The sequence below is a fragment of the Gobius niger genome (genome assembly GCF_951799975.1).
Source record: "Gobius niger genome assembly, chromosome: 2".
In the NCBI taxonomy this organism is placed as follows: domain Eukaryota; kingdom Metazoa; phylum Chordata; class Actinopteri; order Gobiiformes; family Gobiidae; genus Gobius; species Gobius niger.
In genome coordinates, this window is record NC_136853.1 from 39,243,633 (window position 1) to 39,260,569 (window position 16,937).

At 42.0% G+C, this 16,937-nt stretch overlaps 1 protein-coding gene and 1 long non-coding RNA gene across 3 annotated transcripts in view; one reads left to right on the forward strand and one right to left on the reverse strand.

The window, feature by feature from the left end:
* znf800b (zinc finger protein 800b) overlaps positions 1–4,689 on the forward strand; it is a 28,264-nt gene extending 23,575 nt beyond the window's left edge. For both annotated transcript variants that reach the window (XM_079552410.1, XM_079552409.1), the window contains 2 exons: positions 392–501; positions 3,570–4,689. In XM_079552410.1, the coding sequence (XP_079408536.1) occupies positions 392–493 (102 nt within the window). In that variant the 3' untranslated portion in view covers positions 494–501; positions 3,570–4,689. The remainder of the gene's footprint in view (positions 1–391; positions 502–3,569) is intronic.
* The window catches only part of LOC306960201, a 508,646-nt gene that overhangs the window by 110,172 nt on the left and 381,537 nt on the right, over positions 1–16,937 (reverse strand). The window lies entirely within an intron of this gene.

Consider the following 16,937-nt stretch of genomic DNA (forward strand, 5'->3'; position numbering starts at 1 on the left):
ATTGTGAGTAATTATTCAATCTCAATATTCTTATTATGGGATAAGGTTGTTAAAACTTTAAATGGTTGTTAAAATGCCTAATGTGAAAAATGAAGTTCTTACATTTGTACATCCCACTGTGATATCAAAAACAACAGTTTGACTCTTGGATTTTTGTGACAGTGATTTTCTTTACAGTCCATTTATATATTGCACGTTCAAAAACAGGTCTTACTTTTGAGATTTTGTGGTCTTAAAAAGGTCTTAAAAAGTCTTAAATTTGACTTGTCCAACTCTGCAGATACCCTGTAACTATGTGTTGGAGCAAAATGCATCCAAACAACCTTAGCAACTGCCTCCCCAACTCTAAAGTGGTGTCTTGACCTGTTCTTTGTTGTTGTTTTTTTGTCAGTTGTATCTGGAGTCTCACAAACGTAGTCATCGTAACGCAGCTGGATCAGAGGGCAGCCGGAGGAAAGGAGTCAACACTCGCTCCCGATCCCTGATCTGGTGAAGCCAAGTGTAAGACCTTACATTTTCTTCATTTTTTAATAGATGTTATTATTGATTATGCATCTCTTACATACATTTACATATAGCAGGTAGAGGTGAGTACATCAGTGGGCCCAGATTTAGTGTAAATGTGTCAAGTTATATAGCGCTTTTCAACCTACATTACAGCAAGGAACCACTCACACTGTCATTCACACTCATTCATACACCAATGTACACAGACACTGAAGCTAACGTGGGTGAAGTGTCTTGCCCAAGGACACAACGACAGTGTGCACTTGCAAGAGTCGGGATTCGAGCACCGGAGCTTCTGTCCTATCATAAAATGACCCATCTGTGCCACTGTCGCCTCAATTATTGTTTGATTGTTTGATTAGGATGCCCATGAGCTGCGCCTTTACTGGCAGCTAGTCTTCCTGGGGTCCAATCAGGTGCTCTTTGAGGACAAAACCCATAAAAGCATGAAACTGCCGGAAGAATGCAATGTCCGAGGCACTCAGTGTTGTAGTCCTTTATTTGACTTTTTACTACATCATCAGAGTTCCTTGAAGATTGCATTCCTCATAAATGTACATACTGTATATAGCGGCACACAAGAAGATAAAGAAGAAAATCAGTTTGTATGGAAACTATAAATCTGTCACTCGTACAACAGAGCAGCTATAATGAAAGCATTCAGCTGTACAGGGTAATAAACCGCCAGAAATGGTTTAGAGCGAGTTTAGAGGAACAAGTTTAGATTCTTGAAAACACAAATAAGGTCCCTCCACCACTCTTGAGCACACGCTTCAGTATGAATGTACAATTGTCTCATGTAAAGCGCTTTGTGACCATGTCTGTGAAAGGCGCTATATAAATAAAGATCTTCTTCTTCTTCTTCATTGACTTGATCCACCCCGGTTATAAGTGAAACTAAAGATTATATAGCTCGTCCCTCTAGCCCTCTGGGGAGCAAAGTTACCCACATAGTCTCCCTCATTTTTATATGCAGTTCAAAATGGAATACAAAATTGTAATCCAGGGTATGCAGATGAGGTCACCAGCATGGGAACAGAATATCAACAGAAGCCAAATGAGTGTCAGTGCTAACTACACATCTCGACAGTGACAAGTTTATAATTGCTCTGCACTTTGGGATCAATCACATATTATTGTTTAGTTTGGGTTCTGCTTAGAATGAGAATGACGCCTGTGCTTACACTCTAGTTTATTGTAGTTTGTTGCATGTTATTAGTGAGTACAAGTGGTATTTTGATATTTGACATGCACTGCCGTTACTGTACATGGGGCAGTCGAATCTCTCGCCTAGTCTGAATAGAACGGGATTGACAAAAAACAATGTGAACCCGAGAAGTTAGGTTGAGGAGCGTCATCTGCCTGAGCCGATAGTAGTCAGACTAGAAAGGCATGTAACTGCTCATTGACGCGAGGAGAGGCTTTCAAATGCACTCGTACAGCAGAGCAGCTATAATGAAAGCATTCAGCTGTACAGGGTAATAAACAGCCAGAAATGGTTTAGAACTAGTTTTGAGGAACAAGGTTAGATTCCGAAGTTTAGATTCTTGAAAACACAAATGAGGTCCCTCCACCACTCACGAGCACACGCTTCATTGACTTGATCCACCCCGGTTATAAGTGAAACTAAAGATTATATAGCTCGTCCCTCTCGCCTCCTGGGGAGCAAAGTTGCAGCGAGGCAAAAAACTAGTAAAAAAAAAGCTCCCCCTGGATATAAAACGGCTTTTGTGCACATTTCCTTGTCCTGCATATCTTCCAAACAAAGATTAAGTGGTTTATTTCCAAAAATCTATATTACGCACATGGCAACAACGGGGGATTCAATTCTTAATGTAAATATTCACATTTTTATAGTTATTATTATAGTTATAGAGTGAGTTTCTACTATTTGCAGCATTATTTCTTCTGAGAATTTCTTCCATATCCGAGCAAAACTGGTCCTGCGTGATATCCTTCACTGAATCGAAAATCAATCAAATTGAATCATGAATCAAATCAAGGGAAATCCAAATCAATACCCAACCCTAGGTATTAGCAAGATTATTTGTATGTAAGTATTTTTTTTTTTTTTTTTAGCAAGTAGCTCTACAAAGTTTTAGTGCCAAGGCCTTTTCCCCACACGCCCTGAACCTATAGAAAACCTCTACTATTCACAAGTAGTACAGCGGTTAGCCCTTGTGCTTCACAGCGAGAAAGTCCGGGTTTGATTCCCACCTGGACGAGGCCTTTCTGTGTGGAGTTTGCATGTGCTCCCTGTGTCTACGCAGGTTTCCTCCGGGTACTCCGCTTTCCCCTACCACTAAAAACATGTACAATAGACCAGGATGAATGATGAGTGTTTTGAGTGTGCGCACGGGGGACGACAGATGGAAATGGCTTGTTCATTTATATGCATTGTCCCTACCAAATAAACCAATGAAACAAAACAAAACAAAACAAAAAAAAAACCACATGTGGTCTGACCAGTTTTCTGGAGAAATCACACCAGAATCAAATCAGGAGCGTAGTTGGACCAGACTTTACTACACCAGGACTCACCTAGACTCCTTGGGTAAATGAATGTCAGTTCAGTTAAGTTATGAAATGGTTTATTGTTTATTGTGTATTGACATGATTTTTTTCTTTTTTTTCCTTTAAAAAAAAAAAGTGGAATACGTGTAGAATAGAGCAGTGGTTCATGTTTGTATTACTGGTGGTACTTGGGCTTCTTCAGGTGATACTCAGGGTCCTCTCTAATTTTTTTTGCGGTATTCATACTAATTAGATATAATCCCACCCCCCCCACCCCACCCATTTCAGTCTTGTTTTGATCTGGAAGTACTTGGAAGGTCAAATATTTTATGTGTGGAAATATGTGAAAAGTGATGAAAATGAAGCCTCTAACAGTGGTTCTCACGAAGTTCCAGGCAAATACACTTGACGTGAACTCGACACTGTTTCTGCACTGTTGCTGTGACATGACATATTTTCCCTCTGAGACAGTTGCCCCTCTAATAAATTACAATGTTTCAAAATATATGTGCTTTTTTTTTATTACTTATTTATTATTCTGCCCACAGGCACCTGGGAATAATGAAGAAACAACTTCCTGACAATAAACATCAAAGCTTTTGTTTTGATAGAAGAAGGGAGCACATGGAAGTACAGCGGAGAAACAAAAGAAACCAACAATAAAATATATCTCAATGAAGTGCAGATCATCTGAACCCCAGGAACCAAATACACACTGGACTGACATTTTTTACCCTCCTGTGATGCTGCCCAGGTTAAGTGCACAATCTGTCCACAAGGAGGCGCTGCTATACAAGGAGACGACACTGACGGTGGACCTTCTGTATATAATCTATCTGTATTACCTTCATTTTGTAAATGTAGATCTATATACAAACCACCACTAGAGAGAGGATGATGGGACAGACAAAAGAGAGTTTTCTAATGTTAACAAACACAGGCCAGTGCAAACTAAAAATGTGTTTATTTAATGTAGCACACCGAATTCTTCACAAAACTGCTGCTCAGTTGGTACTTTTTCATTCCTTGTTATCCTCCTCCTGCTTTTATGTTTGCTGTTATCACACTGGTAATTAAAGCGCTGTCATAGTGTCTTACCTGAAAGAAGCCATACCAAAAATAGACCACTACACTCCTGCCTTACCTAAAGTCGCTGAAACCTGAACAGAGCAGTGCATCTGTTGTACCTGCCTTACAGTCACATACAATTTCCTCAGCAAGTGGTTTCTCTATCAGACTCTGAATTCACCATTTTTCTTTCATTGCGTAGGTGCAAAAGTTGTTTTCTATTATTTTTAGTGGTACAAGGCTTATTCCATTGGCAATTTAATGACTGTACCTTAACTGTAGGTATAGTCCATATTCTTATTTGGCCGTAGTGGCTTGCACCCTCTTCTCAGCCCTCAGAGCTTAACAGTGTCGTCAAGTCTGGCCGTGTTTTGCTGAAGTCGGTTAGAAAGGGTGCATCAGTTCTAGTTAATGTGCCAAGTAAAAGGGTTTTGTACTGATGACTTTATGAAGAGGTCAGTATTTCTAATGCTTCAAAACCATTCAGTGTAATCTCAGCTGTGTTCATCTGTAATACATGTTAACTCAATTCACGTTTACTTCAGTTCTTTGTGTTTTATTTGCAAAGTTTTATCACTTACTTTCACAGACAAAACACCCAATTTATCAAATTAGCACTATCATCTCCCACCTTTTATTAAATTGAGTGACTCATTGCCACAGTCTTTAAACTATTTAATTGATGACAGTTTTTCTGCAAATTTCAGGCGAACTCATTGTGCTTTTTTTTCTCCCCTTCAGATTATTGAGTAAATCTGATATATTAATTTGTTAGTCTTGAAAAAGATGAAATCTAATTTTACATAATTTTACAAACCCTAGAGATGTATTGGCCAAAATGACACAATCTTAGTTTGTTTCTTCACGTGGTACCTCAAGTCAGGATTGACCTTATGAGTAAAATGCAGCAACGACTAAACAAGTTTGCATATAATGTGAAAACGGGAGTATTATGGAGAAGAGCGACCAAATGTAGATAAAAGTCTTATGAAATGGAAAGCCATGAAATGGAAGACCAAACTATATTTTTCTATGCGATGGTCTCAAACTTGTATATAATAGTTAATATAATAGTCAGAATAGTTATTGGCAGTATACTCTTCAGTCAGTTGACCACACATTTCTGACTAGTTCTGTTAACATTAACACTTTGTGTTACTGTAAGTTCACCATTTTGTATTCAGTGGTTTGTTACAATTATTGAAGATGGCACTTTCTGTTGCGTTTGAACAACCTGAACCACGTTTTGAGTTTTTTTGTGGTCTTGTTGCTTTTCTCGCCTGTTGCAATCTGTTATAAACTCCTAAAGAGCCTTTCCAATATGTCTCGAATGTTACCAACGACCACTTAATAAATAAACTTTAAGAAATGCTTCTGTGGACTTTTGAATTAACAGAGACGCCTGTGATATCTATGCTAATAACTTCATATGGAGTAGCCATGCTGACCAACTACAGCCTCAGAGATACTGTATGTTCAGACTGGACGTCAGATGTTCCGTCAGACATTTGGTCCGTACGTCAGACATTCTGTCAGACTGATTGATTATTCAATTATTGATGATTGTTGATAGATTATTGATTGATTGATTGATTGATCCCCTCCTGGAGCCGCCACCTTAACGTGGTGGTGGGGTTTGAGCGCCCACATGATCCTGGAGCTCTGTTGTCGGGGGCTTCGTGCCCCTGGTAGGGTCTCCCACAGCAAACAGGTCCTAGGTGATGGGTCAGACAAAGAGCGTTTCAGAAGCCTCTTATGAGAGACCAACAGGCCCGTTTAATCATGAGCCCGTCCTCCCGTGGACCCACCACCTGCAGGAGGAGCCATAAGGGGCTGGTGCAATGTGACAAGTGGAAGAAAATGGATGGATGGATGGATGGATGGATGGATGGATGGATGGATGGATGGATGGATGGATGGGACAGTACATGGACAGAACCCACTGCAACCCACAACACATACTGCACTGAGAAGGTGATTCTGGTGAGTTAATTATGGCTGACAATTATCAGAGACCAAAGTTTAAGCTTAATGATCATAATGAATGAAAAATAACACATACAGTATTGGAACAATCACTTCAAAGACACACACACTTCTATAGTAAACAAGGACATGATTAATAGAAAAAAGGAAAAAAAAACAGTATTTCACTCTATCAACATTGGACATGTCTAGAGCTTTTACTATAATCATTGGCATTTTCCCTCATACTTGAAGTTGAGCTCCTCATCGTGCCTTCAAACTGCACACTAATAATAACAATCTTGACTTTTCAGAAGAATCAGACAGGGCTGGTGGATGGGACGTTACTGATCATGTATTGGCACAAACATTGGGTTCTGCTCTCAGTTTGTCCATTCGTCTGGAAAATAAATGAGATGAGGCTGTATACTGGTGTGTAATTGGCCTGTTCCACCAATACATCACACCAGTTAACCTCGTACCCCCCGCATTAACCCAGCGCATTTTCACCAGATCAGCTTTACCCAAATCTAAAAGCTTCTGGACTGGAGAGCGACAGTGTAACGCCTCATGGAAGCTTGCCTTGGATGATGAGCTACTGTTGGTCAGTAAGTTCAGTTCTTAACCCCCGCCTCAACCGAGTTCTCCAGTTTGGCTTTACCCAACGTCTCATTTGAAAGCTAAGACCAACAAAACTCATATATACATAATACCTTTTTGTTGCAGCATTTCGTTCTGGTCACATTTTCGTCACGTTTTGGTCACACGGTCACTATTCTGTTGCTCAATTGTGGCTTTTTCGTCACTTTTTCATCACTTTTCTGTTGGGTTTTTGTCACACATTTGTCACTTTTTCATGGCTTTTTTGTCATGTTTTTGTTTATGTCTTGTTTATGTCTAATACTTGTTGCTATTTTGACACTTTTATCAGAATCAGAATAGGCTTTATTGCCATTGTTTGTAAACAGGTTCACAAACTAGGATTTTTTTCTCGGTGCAGACGTGCAACATTAAACATAAAAACATATAACACAGAGTTTAGATTAAAATAAGGCTGTAGGGGCATGCATAAAGAATATTAGAATAAATAAGATGAGGAAAAATAAGCAAAATATGGTAAGATGACAACAATTGACATAAAACCACAACGGGATTGGATTTACATATTGTGTAGGTGTATACAGTGATGAAGTGATAAAGTGGAAAGTGATAGCAGCGGATCTAAATGTGGACATACCACATAGTGCAATAGAGCAGATTACAGTCTGTACTGAGTTATTAGGTCTCGTTCATGAATCTGACGGCGGTGGAGAAAAATCTGTTCGTGTGGCAGGATCTATAGGTCTTGATAGACCGTAGACTGCTGCCTGAGGGGAGAGGGGTGAATAGTCCATGTACAGGGTGAGAAGGGTCAACTGTGATCCGACCCACACGCCTCCGGGTCCTGGAGGTGAACAGGACTTGGAGAGATGGGAGCTTGCAGCCGATCACCCTCTCAGCAGCAGCACAATGCCCTGCAGTAGATGCAAGAGGAGAGGACGGACTCGATGATGACCGTGGAGAACCGCCACCAGCATCTTGGTTGTCAGCTTAAGTTTCTTCAGCTGCCGCAGGAAGAACATCCTCTGCTGGGCCTTCTTGATGAGGGAGCTGATGGGTGGCTCCCCATTTGAGGCCCTGGGTGATGGCGGTGCCCAGGAAACGGAAGGAGTCCACGATGGAGATGGGGGTGGGAGAGTCTGTCAGGGCGAGGGGGGGACGGTGAGGCTGTGTCTTTCCTGAAGTCCACGATCATCTCCTCTGTCTACTGGGCGTTCAAGAAGCTTTTAGATTTGGGTAAAAACAACTGGAGAAAATGTGCTCGGTTCAGGTTTTATTTGTTTATTTATTTTGGAATCCCCATTAGCTTCCACCATGGTGGTTGCTAATCTTCCTGGGGTTCCGATTAAAAAAAGAAAATTGCCAGTGTTTTACAGCAATTTTAGCAGAATATAAAAATGTACATAAGACAGTAGTTCATCGATAAAATATAAACATTCAAGAGCACATTGAAAATGCATTATTTCATTAAGCATTCTACTTTTTTTCTTAAAAGATTGTGCTGTTGGGAGCTCCCTGATCTCTTTTGGCAGCTCATTCCATAGTGCATTGGCTCTGTATGAAACAGATTTCTTTAAAAAATTAGTCCTAGGACGAGGTAGAACCAAGCCCGCTCCACAGGCCCGACGCGTGCCATGTGAGTGAGTTTGGTTGACATATTTTAATTTTTCGAACAAACATTGAGGTTGACCAGTCAGAATGGTTTTCTTTAGAAATAACAAAAGGTTGTGTTGTATTTTAATTTGGAGCAAAGGCCACGACAGCATTTGATGCTAATCAGTGATCCTTTTTCTGTATGGACATCCCAGTACTAGACGGGCAGCTTTATTTTGCATGACCTGGAGTCGTGATGAGTCAGTTTCGCTCATAGCAGACCACACGATAGAGCAATATTCAAGGTGGGATAAAACCCACCTTGAATATTGCCCTGGGGGTTAAAGAGGTTAACATAGACTTATGTAGGCCTTCACAAATAGTTGCCTATATTGCCTCTATAGTCCTGCCTGTCGTGACTCGTCTTCTATAGTAGCCCATGACAACTCACAGCTCAGGTTGCACCAACAACAAGATATTTGACAAAATTTGACTCGCTGCCCAAAACAACAAAACACCCACACAGACAAAATACAGTAGAAGAACGAGAACTTATGATGTCATTAAACAGCTACACCCCTCTCGTGCAGTTACGCTTCGCCCACCACAAGATGGGGTCATTGCTCCGCGCGTCTCGCCTCGTCTCCTCTTTAGTAGCCTCCAATTTGGACATGTTGCGCATATCGTCCACAGAGTCACCAGAGAGAGCGAGAACACCCGGGTCTCTTGCCATCGCGCCTTTCTCAGTCCACACACACACACACTCACACAGCTTATCAAATTGTTATTACACAGCAGATGGGATGCGCCTCATTTATTTAATTTCACCCACTGCATAGAGCCACGGCGCGATGGTTTTTCACAAGGGTTGAAATCAATGCGCGCGCAGTTAATACGGATTCAACTTTGCGCAATTAAGAGTGAACGCCCGCGTGAGCAAATTCTGATGACTTATTAATACGTTCAGGCAACCAAGGCTTTACTATTGTAGCGCCCATTGATCCAATCGATCGGTCGCAAACTTGATTGAATGCGTGGGACGGCGGTGACGCAATTAGAAGATGATTTGGTGTGTCCGTGTCACGCGCATTGGAACGTATGCGCCAGAACTGCGGTGGCGGTGGCTCGTTTAGCGGCGCCGGAGTTGTGCGCGTGAGCTGTCCCTTTCAGCACCCCCCCCCCCACCCCTTTTTTTTTTTTTTATTGGAGTGTGCAAGCCTATACGTGCGCGCCCGTGGAAAGCGGCGGACGTGAATTTGAGCTCCACTTGCTCAGAGGGGGGGGGGTTTCTCGCGCGTAAAAGAGAGAGTGGAGAGTTCTGCCCAAACCACGGCTTTAAAAAACAACAACAAAACAAAACAGAAAAAAAAAACATCAGGTGGGTTTAGCGACATTATCGATCACGACAGACACATTGCGCTTGTGACGAATTCCATCGCTCTGTCGCTCCCCCACCTCCCTCTCTCTCACTCTCTCTCCCTTTCTCTCTTTCTCTCTGTCGTCCCCCGCTCTCTCACTGTTCATTTGGCATCGTCTTCATTCCACACAAACGCCCTTTTTCCCCCCACCACCACCACGGAATAAGTGCTAGATTTTGAATTTCCCCCATTCACACTAACGCCTGGTGTTGTGCCTTTTTGCGCGCTTACTTTTTGTGGAATTGACTCTTAAATCTGTTTTGTTTTATTTTTATTTTTTTGTGTGGAACAAGAAATCTCACTCCGAGACTATAAGGGCTGACTGGTGTTTGGGGAAGGAAAAAACTGCTGAGCTCCGCAAGGAAGTTGCCCGAGGCGGACAGGGGGACCCTAAGGAATCTGCGAAAGAGAGGCACAGACTAAAGGCGATCCTCACTGTCTCAGCCACTCGCAAACAACTGGATAGATAAGATTCAAGGTAACGTTTTATTTCTTCTGTTTGTCTGTGTTTTTCCCCTCAATATAAGTGCCTTTTGCCATTCGCATTCCTTCACAGATGCAATTTTTTTTGGGGGGCATCTCGCCTCTCGCCTGTGACTTGACTCGTTATTCATTCATGTAAACGCTTTTGTGCGATAGACAGTTGGTGAGTAAATGTTTTATCGCAACCCACGCTTCTTTCATTTTTTTTTTTTTTTTTTTTTTAAACTCCACACGACGGGGATTGCAAAGATTTTGTGGCATTGTGTCCGTTGCCAAAAAAAAAAAAAAAGAAAAGAAAAAAGGTGTCAGTGCGTAATGGTTCTGTTCTCACTGTGGATGGCACCGTCTTAATTAGGGGTTGCGTTGAGAACGAGCAGCACTGTATACAGAAGCCTATAGGGCTGCATAACGAGCACACACCCCGCACTTTGATCTGGCGCTGTAATTTCTCAAAACCTGCGGGGCTGAATCTTATCTCCAGACGCACGACTCCATCACGTCAAATAAGCGCTTTTCAAAATGTGATATGTCTCTAAGCGGAGATTAGTTTTTTTTTTTTCTTTTTCTGTCTTTTTTTTCTTTCCCAATCAATCTGTGTTCGGGAATAGAAACATAACTTGAACACATCTCGTTTCGGCCTGAAAAAAAAAAAAAGGCTGGCATAAGTAAGCTGGCATTTGGGTGCGAATGATACAGCCTGGGCAAAATGTGCACCATGTACTTTTGAGCAAGGCTGTCACGAACCTGGAGACTTTAGCCAATCAGCAAACTGAAGCTGTGAGGGTGATGCGTCGCTTTTACGTGCGTCTTTTGGAAGATTTGAACAAGAGTATGAAGTGCACACGTTGCATTCGGGCTTATTGATAGGCTTATATTTGAAAACAATCCCAATAGGCAAATGCTTTCCCAAGGTTCAGATACAGGTGTGCTTTATTGTCCCCATAAGGAAATGTGTCCAGAATTCATTGTATCATCAAAATGTATTGTTTTCACATAAAAAGCTTAAGTTTTGGCTTGTGACTTCAGTCAATTTGATGAGAGAAGTAAAATAGGTGATCAGTGGCCAGTATGGAGCTTGATGTGTGTTAAACCAGTAAAGCAAACAAGGGGATGAGGAAGACAGGCCAGTGGAGAGGACCTGTGCGGCCAAAGGGCTATCAGTTTCTGAAAAGAACAGTGCCTTCCCCAGAGGGAGGGAGAAAGAGAGAGAGAGAATACTGGTGTGACAGAGGCGAGGGGACTGGGAAAAGGAGACGGCTGACCAAATTAGGAAAGAGGAGACAGAAACAATATGGGAAAAGGAGGGTCAGGAGAGACTTGACAATGCTGTAGCTGTGGGTGTGAATTCAAAAGAGCTTAACCCCCTTCATGTGAGTCACCATCGTGGCAGGACCCTCCTGCTCTGGGCTGTATGTGGCTGCTTTTAGGTTTGGAGTGCTTTGTAGACTGGCATAAAGGACAAGGACTCCCCTGGGAGAGAAGTGAGGATGAGGGGGGGGGAAAAAAAGGGACCATTAGCCAGCGTTGGAGTGGGACCTTATTAAAACCGCTTTATAACGATATGTAAAGTACCCACAGTACCAGACACACAGTGGCAGTCCAGGACCTGTGTAATGTGCTTTCCACTAGTGACATGAAAGACTTAATAGCTTCAGAGGCACAGCTGGACCATGGGGACGGTGCAAAGACGGCAGCTCGCAGTTTGGGTTTGTCTCTGGAGATGGGAGTTGCGTGGTGAATGAGTGTAGCGTGGTATTTTTGCATCATCAATGTGCTTATTTGGGATGAAAGATGAAAGAAGTTTGAGAAAAGAGCTAACAGGGGAGAAGGCCACAGGGGGAATGCTTTTTTGGAACTCCAGATGGATCACATGGCCAGCACGACTTTGTTTAAACTGTTGTAATGGCATTGTTCGAGACACCTCTCCTCAGTGCCCAAGAAACTGAGTTATTTCTCTCCAATTTTTTGTTTTGGAAATTATACCGATCACATTGTGGCAGAGGGAATTTTGCTCTTGGATCACAGCAAAAAAGAACAAAAGAAAGCTCCCAAGTTCTCAGATCATGGAGGCCATATGGAAGGTTTTCAAACCATGGGTGTTTCCTAGGCTCCTTCCAAGAATCTGGACAGCAGGCTTGTATGCCAACTCTCCTATAAAGTGCTCTTGAGTGAAGTACATCCAGGGTCCTCCTCCTTAGGGGCGGAAGTATGAGTACATCAGCCCCAGCCTCTGTTAAATACACTGGCTCCCCATCCAACAGAGAGTAGATTACAAAACCTCTCTCCTCACCCACAGAAGTGCCCCATCATACACCTAAAAGCTCCTGTTCCCTCACACCACCACCACCAGGCAATTCTGCAGCACAGACCGGTTAACGCCTCACATCAAGAGGTCTCTGGGTTCGATTCCAGTGCCGGGCAGGGTCGTCCTGTGTGGAGTTTACATGCTCTGCCATTGTCTCAGAAAATGTATACAATACTGAAAAAGAGATTCTTAAACTTGTTTGAATGAAGGCCAAATAAATCAGTATAAAAAAAGTCCCTGCCACTGCCCATCCAAAAGTCAGCTCCGAACAGTGGGGGAGACAAGGACGTTCAGGCTGCGGCGCCCATGGCTCCAGGATGACCTTCCAGGGCAAATTATAGATTAATAAAAGTGCAAAAACCTCTTACCACACGCCTTAACCGAGCGCATTTTCTCCATTTTGGCATTTTAGCTAGCAGCTTCTTTACCGGAGCTTACAGCCTATATGCCAGTGCCTCATTTGAAAGCTAAGACCTGCAAAACTGCAAATCTAAACAGATCTTTTTCCGCGTCTTCGTCACTGTTTTCATGCTCTTTTTATCTTATTTTTAGCCGTTTGTTTTGCTTCTTTATGCTGTTTTTGTCACAAGTTTGCTACTTTTTTCTTGATCTTTTTTTTTTTTTGCTGCACTTTCATCACTTTTTTGTCACTTTTTTGTGGCGTTCTTGTTGCATTTTGTTGCTCTTTTGTCACTTGCTCTTTAGTGGCTCTTTGTCAGTTTTTCGTTGTACTTTCATCGTTTTTATGTTGCGTTTTTGTAACTTTTCTTTGACTTTCTTTTTTGTGGTCACTTTTTGATGCTTTTTTGTTGTGTTTTCATTCTTGTTTTCTTCTCGTTTTTGTCACTGTTTTAGATTTGGGTAAAGCCAAACTGGAGAAAATGTGCTCAGTTCAGAGGTTAATTTGCTGCGCTTGCAAACAACACTTGACCTGACAGGTGTGGGTACGAGTCCCTTGCTATTCACTATAGGCTACTTTTATTTCAACCACACTGTGAATGCTGCTGTAATGACACTTTGCCACTAGATGTCACTGTGGAGAAATAGTTTCAAATTGTGATTCGAAGCTCCGGCACAATCGAAGAGCTTTAGTGTTTCATAAGGCCTCACTTTTTTCTCACCCATCCCTAATACACAGCCCTACATATTCTAGACCGGTCAGTGACTCATGCACCAAAATGGCCAAATTATTCTTAAAGGGATATTTCAGGATTTTTGACATAGGGCCTCATTTCCTAGTTATCCAGAGTGTTGCTGGTACCTGGAGATATTTTTTTTGTAATTCATGCAGTTCTTATGTTTGAAGAGTTTCGTGGCGTTAGGCTAATGCAAGGCTAGCGCATTTCTACGATGTCAGCTAGCCTGCATTAAAAACAGTTTTACACACTCCACAGTGCACCTGAGGCAAATCACCTATAACGCCAGACTAACCATATAAATGTCTGTGTCGATAGAATAATTTTTGGAATATAACTGACCTTGCATCACATGAATAATCGCATTTTGAGGGACTATTTTCTTGCAGATCACTCCGCCGCTGCGTAGCTTATACAAACACGAAGCAGATGCAAAAAATTATATACGGTATTTTAAATGCAAAATGGTTAAAATTACTCTATCGACACAGAAATGTATATGGTTAGTCTGGCGTTATAAGCGATTTGCCTCAGGTGCTCTGTGGAGTGTGTGAAACTGTTTTTAATGCAGGCTAGCTGACATCGTAGAAATGCGCTAGCCTTGCATTAGCCTAGCGCCACGAAACTCTTCAAACATAAGAACTGCATGAATTACAAAAAAAATATCTCCAGGTACCAGCAACACTCGGATAACTAGGAAATGAGGCCCTATGTCAAAAATCCTGAAATATCCCTTTAACACATTTTGAAAGTCCCTGGTTTGTGAATCCTCCATTGGCACAATGCCCCAATGAGGTCTTTTACTACAACTGAGTGGTTCACAAGCGCAGGATGGCAGCCCTTTCCATGATGCTTTTATGGGTAATTGTATGTAACACTCCGTAGGGGGGCTCCAATCCTCATGTGGGCACTTCTTTGTGCGCCTGCATGAGCCAATTGCAGTCCGAATGAAGAAGTGTTGAATAAACAATATAACCGTGGCTACAATACGCAGTGTTAGCAGATGAATCAGGGATAACCTACATAAAGCCGGGTTTTTAATCATAGCGGGGGCTCGTGGCCATGTGAGAGCTAGACTTCCTTTGACCTAATTGCATTTAGAGTGTAGATGAATTAAGTGGGACAGAATTGAATTATAACAGGATTGAGAAAAAGAAAAAAAAAAAAAAGCTTGATGATGTGTTCAAATGTGCCCTCACGGGTAATAACATAGGACTGCTGAATATTTGGAAAGTTAAAGTGGAGTGAATTATGCTTTATTGGCTCGAAAGTCAACCAATAGTCTGCTGTTTTAACTTGCACGGAGGCCCAGACCTTCAAGCAGTTGGATCAAGGGGTTGCTAGAAGGGTATTATCCTTGGCGTAGTAGTGGCTTAATGATGCATAGACAGTTCATGGAAACCCAAAGAAGGCTATTTTGTGCTGAGGAACTGTTATTCACAGCGGTATAAACAACAGGGTAAACCATATGGGCAATTACCAGGCAAAAAAACAGTGGGAAAATAGGCCATCTCAGCAAAGCAGCGGTGGATTGAGGTAAGGGGGTCGTCACAGATAAAGATGTGTGATTCAGAGGGATGGCCTACATGTGGTCGAATTACAGTATATTTGTGGGGTGTGGACACATTTGTTGTGGTTGCCTAATTCTGCAGAAGCAAATCTATGAGTAATTTGTAAAAAAAAAAAAAAAAAGAAGAAAGATCTTATATTACATTTATTCAACGCGACCAGCCATATTGCAGTTGGGTCTGGAAAATTAATTATTCTGAATAATTTACTGTGTGATCTATTTTTCCGATTACTTTTTGCATGTGAACAAGGACACAAAGTTTTTTAATTTACTTAATTAATTGGGTTTAATTATCTGGAGTTTTCAAAGACTACAGGCAATAATATTATGATGATGATTGTTGTCAAAAACCATAACATTGTAAGTGGTTGCACTTTTTTTTTAACCTCCACTGAGCACCCGAAGAGCTTTAAATAAACACTCACATTCAAACTACAGTGGGTGAAAGCTAACAGAGCTTCTGCCGCCTCCTTAAAGCAGTACAAAGTAACTTGTTAACCTTAATAAATTTCGTCGTCCCATTGGGGGTCATACAAGTGTTAATGGGATGATTGATCACCAATAGAGTTCGGGAAATTCTACAGTTACCATTGAGATTTGCCATCTTTGCAGCCGCTAGCATACATTGACTAACATTAGCTAAAAACAGTATAAAAGTGGAGAAAATAGCCATGGAACAACTCTGCTGAGTTACTGCTGGTAAATACATCTAACACACTGTGGTGTCCAAGTGTTTAAACTTTGAAATCTCCATTAGTTTACAATTGCTGCTAATCCCATGATGCTTAGCGATATGACGTCACATTCCCCAACTCAATGCACACTAATGGAATCACGAAGAAGCTAACAGGCTAACGGGCAAAGCTAACTGCGGGCTAGCGCCACTTAAACAGTATTTAGAGCCGAGTTTGAGTGAAAAAAATATCTCCACTGTGTAATTGGATGTACAATATCCCTCTTTCCCTTTGTATTTTCTGCAATGGCCGCTGACTGCTCTGCTTTATGCCCACGACACTGGGGACCGCCATTGCTGTAGTACCTCCATATCGCCGCCGCCATATCGAGATAACGCTGGGTTAGTCACAATTTAAGAAACCAGGCTGGTTTTCGTAAGAAGAATTTTAGAAATCTCGTACTTAATGAGGGTCGGACTGTTAGCATTGGAGCAGCGCGAGCTACACGTCACGCAATGGCCGAGTCTACAGTGAAGATCCCGCCCTTATGCCCTTTTTAGGAAGATGCTTCATCAGAGCTGGAGAGGGGGAGTCTGTAAATCCGCCATGAATTCCCCCACGCCGGTAGTCATTATGGTAAACGGGGAGGAGTGAGCAGAAGCTGTCCATTTATATATACAGTCTATGATTTTCTGTCAGCGTAGTATTTACTCTCAGACAATTAACGAGTAAAAAAACGCAACATGCTATGACACTTGCAGTGGCGCTTCTGGCCTCTAGGGGCATGAGTTACTTAGCACTGCTTTAAATGCATTCAGGCTATGTATACTTTAATTCTACTATTTTTGCAGCAACAGTCCCTTTAGATAACAGGACAGGTGCTGGAGGACAAAAAAACCTCTCGGCGCCCCGGTGTCAACTCAGCTCACACACGTTCACTGCAGCATATCCCCGCCTCGCATTTTGCTTTCAAAACCACTTCCTCCATTTCAATTCATAAAATAAAGTGGTGAAAAACTTTAGCTCTAAATGAGAAAGTAATCCCAGGGGCCTCGGCTAATGAAAGGGCATTAGCACTCATGTCGTGTAGGAGCCGAACAGTTT